At 31.6% G+C, this 9,559-nt stretch overlaps 1 protein-coding gene across 1 annotated transcript in view; it reads left to right on the top strand.

The window, feature by feature from the left end:
• The first annotated feature begins 252 nt into the window (after positions 1–252).
• The window catches only part of LOC149075413 (uncharacterized), a 30,073-nt gene continuing 20,766 nt past the window's right edge, over positions 253–9,559 (top strand). Inside the window, exon 1 of the mRNA XM_089245394.1 lies at positions 253–402. Within this exon, the coding sequence (XP_089101520.1) occupies positions 334–402 (69 nt within the window). The 5' untranslated portion in view covers positions 253–333. The remainder of the gene's footprint in view (positions 403–9,559) is intronic.

The raw sequence follows: 9,559 nt of genomic DNA, 5'->3' as shown, positions 1-9,559 counted from the left end.
GAAAACGAAATCTTATTTTCCAGTGGGTGAGAAAATAAATAAAATTTAGAAAACAAAAAGGAAAAAAGGAAATCCAACTTTTAGGAAACGCCTACTCGCTCCAGAAAATCCACAGGTAAAAGTGACGTCAGGTGGAATGTGTTTTGCTATTGGCTAATACGTTGACGAATCCTAAAATTTTCGACGTGGGTGAAGGAGAAGAAGAAGAGCAATTTCTAGGGCATAAAAGTTGTAACTCGGCCAGAAGAATCCATCATTTTCCTGTGAAGAAAGGAAAACAAATCAACTATCAAGACACGAAACCTTAACATCGAAAAGAGCCACCTCAAGAAAATGATGTCTTCTTATTTCGTACAATGGGCCCTGATATGGTTCCTCTTCATGGTCAACAAAATATCTCGAGTAAGTCATTTTTCCTCACAACTCTTCCCAATATTTAACAAAACAAAATCTCACGAAAAAAAAATAAGTAGTTAAATAGTTTTACTATATATTTTTTTTCAAAATTGTGAAAAAAAAATATATGACTTCAAATCAATTAGTTTTACCTTCAACACAATTCTATCTTTGAGATAAATTCAATCTCAAAGATATTAACCCTTGAATCGGAATTTGTTTTTCAAGGTGGTAATTTTTTCAAAGTTAATGACACGTAGTGAAAGCCAGAAAAATTATTTAAAAGTACCTATTTCGAATCGTACTACTTGAACAGGGCCTTATTGAACACTTGCAAAGCGCCAAAAATAGCACATAAAATAGATGTGTTGAAGTAATATTATTTTCCAAATATACATATAACTACCTTCTTTGTGATTCGAACTATAGTAAGAAAAATATTCAGATTGCAGACTTCAAGGAAAAACAGAAATACAAACAAAACATTTGAACAAATTAATGAAATCACAGCCACACATGCTCTGCAACAAACGAAGAGCTGCCGTTGATCGAAACATCTACGAGCGAATTCAAAATGGAAAATTCAAAGAATATTAGTACTTCACCTTATATATATATATGTGTGTGTGTGAAGCTGAATTTTTATCTTTAAGTGATCACAATAATGAGCGTTTAGACAAACTTGCTAGCATTCTAAACTATGAACTTACGGGTTAAGCGTTTTAGATTTTGAGATTTAAGTTCTCAAGATGATAGAAAGTTTAAAACTTTAATTCGATTGAGATGCATTCTTGTACATCCTGAAAGTTTTATACCAGTTAATACAGTATAGAATAATAAAATTCATATATATATATATATATATATATTACGTGCTCTATAAATTAAAATAATTGTGAATTGAAATGAATTGAAAGGGTTTGTTTGAATCATTATAACTAGAATCAAATGAACTAAACGTAACCGAGGAAAAAATATAAAGCTACAGAAAAAATATAATACGCACTAATGTTTGTGCGGTCGAATGTGTCTCACTATTGGGACCGAAAACCCAATATCCATATCCCCAGTGTTTGATATGCATTTCCGATATGCAAAATTCAGCGGTTTCTCAAATAAATTTGTTTGCTATGTATTTTATCGCAAAATTATGCAACTATAGATTTATACGTGTAAATTCCTACTAAAGACAAGCTTCCTATATGTGCTATGCAAAATATTATGGACAAGAAAATGAATAGAAAAATTACCCACTGGAATAATTATTTATTATTTTGTAACTATTGAAATTGTGTTTGGAAAATTTCGAATCAAGAATGAGCATTTGGTTAAGCAGTTTTATCCACTAAAACGATGTATACTGATATGATTATTCTTATATTGATGTATCGACAGAATTTATAAGTTTATCCACTTGAATGGTTCATCTTAATAAGTTATCCTCAAAAAAAAATATATGTGGTTTTGATGGAAACTTTAACCCCTCAGTTTTTATTTCATCCGGGTTCACATTTGGTTTTAAATTAAACCAGCTTTGAATTTTTACGAAAATCACCAACAATTGTAGCATCCCTGCTCATGAAAAATGCATATTATATATACTTACATTACTTTGTAAGAACTCGTGTATACTACTCCGTGTTTTCACAGAAATTCGTATCTTATTAGATGAAGTCAGTTTTGAAGCTTTCTTAAATGTAGATTGATAACTTGTTCATTATTAGCCAATTATTGGGAGGAGGGTGGAATGACGATTTACTCACTGCAGAAAAATTTCTTTTCTAGTTTCACCTGCGTAGCGGACTGATAGTGGCATTTTATGTTCTTGAAATGGAAGTGAAGATGCCGGAAAAAAAAATAGAATGAAAAAATATTTTATATAGCGAAGTATAGGGTTGCAGTACGGGAAAACAACTTGGCATAACGCCAGCCCGAAAATTGGGCTAAGCTCCCCCTGTTTATTGCTTTGATACAAAATAAAGAATATCGATATCGAAAGGGTTAAACGAGAGTTTTAAATATGTTCATGACTACTTGAATTTTTTTTTTCAATAAACCATGATTATCAGCGTTCGAAATCATTGGTGGTCCGCTATAGTTAATTTCTAACGAATGATTATTTATTGAGCGGCTATATTATTGTAATAGGTGAACGCTTACAATATCCTTTTTTTAAAACTATTAGGAAACTAATGTCATTTTAATGCGCAACTTGTGTATGATCACGTCAGCTATTTATTGTTTTAAAGAATCACAAACTTTCATAACTTTTCCGTTGATTGATAGCACTTTCGAGTGTAGTACCATACTTCTACATATATTCTTGTCGCATACGGGAAGACATATCTCAAGTTTTTTTAAGGATGGAATGAGACTAAAATTCGAGAAAAAAACAAGTATTTATCTACTGAAGTTTAGATTGAAATATTAAAAAATTGAATTTTTGTTCCACTGAATAATAAATATTATTTTTATCGTATACGAAGAATACAGAAATGAATCTGATATACAGTATAGTACTCAAAAACAATTCAGTAAATATTCCACTTTTTCATAAAAAAAAACTTTATGAATTAATGAACACTTAAATATCACACTCGAATGTAAAAAAGAAAACTCTCATTTCATACCTTTCAATCACATATTCATTGAGAAAAATGACATTCAGCTGTCTATTTGAGAATCGTGAAGTTTGTTTCACTGCATTATGGATATTATTGCGGGCGAGACATAAAAAAGGGATATCCACTATCAGTCTATCAGCATGAAACTTTCCACATGACGAATATATTTTCTCATTTTATTTTTTTCGGTGAACCCTTTGTACTTCAGCTTCATTCGAATAAGAAAATATTTTTCGAATTTTTCCATATGCCAACTATCAATTCTATGTTAATTTTGCATTTATCACATAGTTCAAATTTGCAGCATATAATTCACAATTTTTTGCTTCTAAACATTCGAATCTTTTATTGCTTGGGATTGTGATGCCTGCACATATGTGTGAATAAGAAGTCAAGAAAAATTCACTTTAATAGTAAATAATGTTAATGCTAACGAAGTTACTCTGTTTTACCAACTGAAATATCTGCGAAATGTATTCAAATATTTCGCTCTTTCCATATAGTTCACACATTTCCCATTTTGGAAACATTGAAAACCCTGCTCTGAATGAGGTAGTTTTTATCAACATATGCTCGTGAATTTAATATCAACTGTGCAGCAATAAAATTTTAAGCGTCCATGATCCTGTTAAACGAACAATTTTGCCACACATGGAATTTCAACCGACGGAACTCGAATGGTTGGAAAAAAAATTCAACTTTGCTATTTTCACAAACATGGTTATAAGAGCCTTGTAAATACTAGGGCTGATAATTGATTAAGGAAGATTGGTGCACGATCTTGGCTTCCCATGCATTTATATGGGAAAAATCTCCTACCTTTAAGAAACATTTAAAATTTTCTATTCAACCTTTAGGCATTAATTTTTTCTCCTCAAGTACTATGAATATTTCTATACAATTTAACAAGAGCGTTTAGGATTTTAATTGTTGGTATTTTTCTCGAATTTTATTTTTATTTTAAACATGCAGTTTTTTCAAAAATCACTGAAATTTACTCATACTTTGTGGCATAAAATTTATTTAAATCATTGTAACAGAAAAAAATTGTCTCGTTAAAGTATGTAACACCTTAATGTTGAGAGACACAAAGTTCCAAAAAATTTGAACAAGTGGAGTTTGGAAAAATCCTTCAAATCAGGCAGTTAAGCCCTTACCTTACTTACTTCTCAAGAATTGAGATAGAAATGGGATGAATATTAACCTAGGGGGCCTTCATCAAAAGGCAGCACTTAAAATTAAACTTTCAAGGGGGTTTTTTATGCTGGTTTCCAAGAGAAAGTGCCTCAAAGAAAAGTGCAATTTAGTATATAAAATTTAGTAATACAATTCTGAAAAAAAAATTGCATGTAAAGATGAATAAACCCTAAATCACCTTGGCTGAAAAAATATGAATGAAATGAACTATTTTTTCTCAAAAAAATTAAAAATTAGAAAAAAATAAAGATTTTCTGACATTTTAATGCATTTTTTGAGCATCAAAAAAGCTAAAACATTTTGAAAATTCCAAAAAATGAATGCTCGGGTCTGAAAGATTTAAATGCATTTTTTTTTTAGAATCGATAATTAGTTACTGGCACGTATAGAAAGCCTGGAAAATAATTTTAAAAAACCAATCTCGAATTGTACTTCTTATACGGGGACGTTAAAGAGGTCGTATAGAACCTCAAAAATCACCCACAAAATAAATGTATTAAAATAACGTTACTTTCCAAATATATAACTACCTTCTTTGTGATTCAAACTATGGTAAGAAAAAATTTAGATTTCGAACTTGAAGGTAAAAAAAATACAAAAAAAATATTTTAACAAATTAGCGAATTCAGTCACACATGCTCTGCAACAAACAAATAATTATCATCAATTGGAACAATCGGGAAATTCAAAATATAAAAGCGAAAGATAATGACCTCAGCTTATGTGCAAAGGTGATTCTAAATTTTTATCTTCAAACTGGCTGCAGTAATGAACGTTTAAAATACCCTTTGCACACATGCAAAGCATAAAGCATTCAAGGGTTAATCATTTAGTAAGTATCGCGTATAGTTACTGATTTATAAGCTTTCAAAGTCTTAACTTTTAACTTTTTTGTGACAAAACTCCCCCCCCCCCTCCCACCTGAGCTTATGGATAAAAAAAATCACGTTGTCTCATGGAATCACAGAGCGGTGAAGACCACTATAACATCTGTATTTACATTACAGATATCTAATATGTCTTAAGTATGTACTCGTATATATGCGAGACTAACCATGTCAGTTTCTTGATCCATTTTGACAATGATCTTAGCAAATATAGATTCTGATATACCGTTGTCAAGCGGCTATCCTCCAGAAAGCTTAGGCAAATAAGAGAGAGCTGGGACTTTTTATTTGCACTTTCACCGTGAGAATAAGTGCATCGGTTTTTTTTTTTTTGCTCTTCTTCCACATCAGCCCAGTAGTTGGTTATATACGAATATATATATTGCATGTCATGCGGACTCCAAAAATCTCTCAGACGTTCCTTCTGCACAAACACATCTCTTCTACTGGAGTCTTTGTGAACATGGAAAGGCCATTTGCTTGAATTTTTTACGGAGGGAAATACTTTGGTGAGAGATCATAAAAACAAAGAGAGAGAGAGATGAAAAAGATGGATATTTCTACTGACCAATGTTCAAAAATTCTAGGAGTTATTCATTTTATGGTTTTTACGCGATGAAGAGAAAAGGCATATTTATGCGAAAATATACATCTCTATGTGGTCTGGACTTCTGATACCATTTAGAAAAGACTGCAGCCATTTCAGTTGAATATTTTCCAAGAATTTTATGGCACATTTTTACATTTGTAAGAAAAAAACTATTCAGTTCCTCATCTAAAAATTTCGTACCACCTACTTATGATATTTGTTTCGCCCTTACACACTCAGTTTCAACATTATACTGTACTGTAAGTAAGAGATAACGTATGAGCATGAAAATGCGATAGTTTATATACGGATAGAAGAAGATAGACGCCATATGCTTTCATAACTTTTGAATTTTTGCTTCCTCAAATGTTCTAGACACGAAAACCTAGAATATCTTAAATTTTGGGGAAAATAAAAAATCTGAGTTATTAAAGCTCTGGTCGGACCAAAAAATATTCTGAATTTCGATGCAGGTATACAAGTATATACAGCAGTAGAGACTAATTTCCATCATTTACTGTTATATTTTTCTCAGTATTCACAAGAGATGATCAAGAAGCAAGGAAATACCTGCTTTTACATAAAACAAATTAATATGGGATATTTATTATGTCTATATTCGGCTTTTTTTCGTCATTATTTCCCACGTTCACCAGCGGTCAGCAATCGGCCCTAGTTTCAGTAGCTAATGAGACTTTTTTCACTAAATCTTTGGTAAGAGGGTAAAAAGTCCTCAAGTAGTTCTGCAGTTAAATTAGGTTTCAGAAATCGGTATTTAGACATATAGACTGATTTGGACATTTATCTTATCATGCCACCACTTCTCTATGCCAAATTGAAAAAAATCATATCACTGCTATTCTAGCTATATTATAGCAGTTGTTATTTGCGTGTCGTTCTCAGAATGAAACCACGTGAGAGTTTCTTTAACGCTCTATAGTCCCGTTGTATATTTGAATATACGTAGTACGGGGCAAATACATGGTAAAAAAAATATATTATATCAATTTATTTTTGGCATTTTAGAAAAAACATCTACTAGTGTCATTTCAGTAAAAAATACGACTACACAGGGTCATAGGTAACAGCACGTAGGACATTTTACTGGTGAACCGTTGATCCTAAAGGCATACTTTCAATTAGAAAAAGTATCCGATGCTATTTTTTCCAAACTTTCCTCCGTTTTTCAAATACGAATATCTCAGTGAATCGCACGTGGAAACGTGAAATTTTTTTGTTGACATCAGAAGAGACAGGGCAACTAACCTAGTATTTTAATTGGGTTTTTGGGCCCAAGGTATCCGTATAAAAAAATTATTTTTATTTTAAGAACTATACGACCCCTTGTTACATGAATGCCTTACATTAGTACAACACGTTATTTTGTTGCTTTTTCTACTTGAAAGTATACCTCTAGGATCAACGGTTCACCAGTAAAATGCCGTGCGTGCTGTTACCTATGCACCCTGTATATAAACAACGTCCTTTGTGCAATAAGTACCAATGTATCTAAGCATCTAATGTACAATAAGTAAAATCCCTTACTTTATCTAAAAACAGTTGATTCCTTATCAGTGTCATCTTTTTGAGAGCTGCTAAAATTTTACGTGTTCAGAAATTTATAAAATAGGAAAAAATTGAGGGGGTCGGAAATAAAATTCAAGGTAAAAACTACTCAATTCTGCTGAACAAGATTTTATCTGTTTATAGGTGACATTAAAATCAAACCACCATATATGTTACCCTTAATTAACTATTTTAGCTAAGTAAAAAAAATCTATTCTAATTTGCTAAATTTCTGTGTTGATGCATTTTTTTCAATTAAAAATATGCTAACAGCAACTATTTTTATCCGATTTTGTGGAAAAACAAATTCAATATACTTCTTTGCGGGGAGGAGGGCGTAAAGGGTTAAGGAGATAGAGAACCAGTGATAATCACTAGTGGCTAAATCTAAAGACCGTAGTACTGAGTCTCCACAGAGAGCAGGCAGAACTAAAACACGCGATATTTACATAGCATGATAATTCAAACACTTACCATCTTCACTTCAAAATATGGAAGACAACATGGATTGACAACATGAATACCTTAAAGCCCACACATCACACATTCAGACTTGTACCGATTCGTTTAAAGTTCAGCAGAGGAATGTGTATGACGTGCATGTGCTGTTAAGAAAAAAAAGAAGTACTGAATCCCCGTTTTCTAAGGAAAAAGTATTATTTGGCCGTAAAAGTGGGGGTGACCGCATCTGAAGGGTATCCGTTGAGAGGGATTTTACTGTATTATCGAATAATTTCTGTCCAAATCTTGGACCAATTTTCTTATATTTAGCTCTTTTTTTTTCGTACTACGTACTATTGAAACATTTCAGAAATAATTATCAGCAGTATGTAAAAATTTATCTACCTGCTTCATCGTGCAATTAATTTATAGTTGTTCAAGACTATATTTTATTTTGAGATCATCCTATCGAATACTTTTTTATTGGACTGAGCACCACACATAAAACATACAATCAAAACAACCGAGAAAGAAAAAAAAATGACATTACGAGATGACACAGACACTCTGTGACCCCAAGGGACTTGTAGTCCCCATTCTTCATGCGATAGTCATTGAAAAGGCGATTCCAGAATATACTCAAATACATTCATTTTCTTTGTATATCTATATACAGGGTGTCCTGCAAGTGCTAGAAACAGACATTCAAAAATTACCCTGTACCAGTTTTGACAGTGAAAATACGGTGTGTGACAAAATTAAAAAAATCTAAATTTTTATACTCTCCCTCTGTGTGTTTTAACTTTCAATTAGAAAGTTTTTCTAACTGGAACTTTCCCTGTTTTTCCTGATGCCAACAAAAGTCAATATTTCTAGGTGCAATATTTCACAGAGATATTCGAATTCGTAAAATTTAGATTTTTTTAATTTTGTCCCACACCGCATTTTCACTCGCAAAACTGGTACAGGGTAATTTTTGTTCGCCCGTTGAGCATTTTCTTTAATTGGAATCATACCTCTGCAACTTACGGTTGATAAAATAAAGGCCGCACTTACAGGCACACCCTGTATTAAAAAAAATCGTATACCATTCACTCACAGCTCATTACCATAATCGCTAGAGAGATAATAATTAACAAAACTATTTATTTCTTTGTAAAACTGCATTATTCTATAACGACACGACGGTGAAATGTGTACATTCCGCCACATATATCCATCGCTAAAAAAATGCATACGAAAATTTCTAGAAAAAGATAGAAATTACATTCATAACTAATTGTCAAGTGATGCGTACTTGTGTAATTACTGTTAGAATAAGACTGAAATATTTGTTTATTTAAATAAGGAGCCACTTTTGACGAGGGTTATTGGGAAAATAACTCAAAGAAACGCACAAGACTAAATCTACTTAATTTACATATTTTGAAATCTCTTAAGAATCTGGATTTGATTGCCGTAGGAGAAAAGCTATCAAAAATATTTTTTTTTCTAAAACTAACTGGAACAAACTTTATTAAAGGAATCTGAATTATATACATAAAAATTGTTTCAACGTTTCTTATTATTTTTGAACCATTCGATAAAAATTATCCTCTAATTCCCGAAAACACTTGAAAATGCTTTTGATAGAATTACAGGAATCTTATTTTCCCATTTTTTTTTCTTCCGCAAAAATACTTTTCCCCTTTTTCTTTGTTTTAACTTATTAACATATAATTTTTTAGGATTTTATAATACAATTTTAGAAATAAAACTGAATTTTTTTTTTATTAAATAATATTAGAAAGTTAAATTAAAGTTGTGTGGGTTTATTGAATTTAAGTAAGTACCTGGTCTTAAAGCGTTCTATAGAAATC

Source organism: Pholcus phalangioides, unplaced genomic scaffold (genome assembly GCF_987345545.1).
Source record: "Pholcus phalangioides strain wild (caught in Gottingen) unplaced genomic scaffold, Ppha-v1.0 ptg000015l_1, whole genome shotgun sequence".
Lineage (NCBI taxonomy): Eukaryota > Metazoa > Arthropoda > Arachnida > Araneae > Pholcidae > Pholcus > Pholcus phalangioides.
Note: the sequence above shows the minus strand (reverse complement) of the source record. Positions and strands in the feature narration are given on the sequence as shown.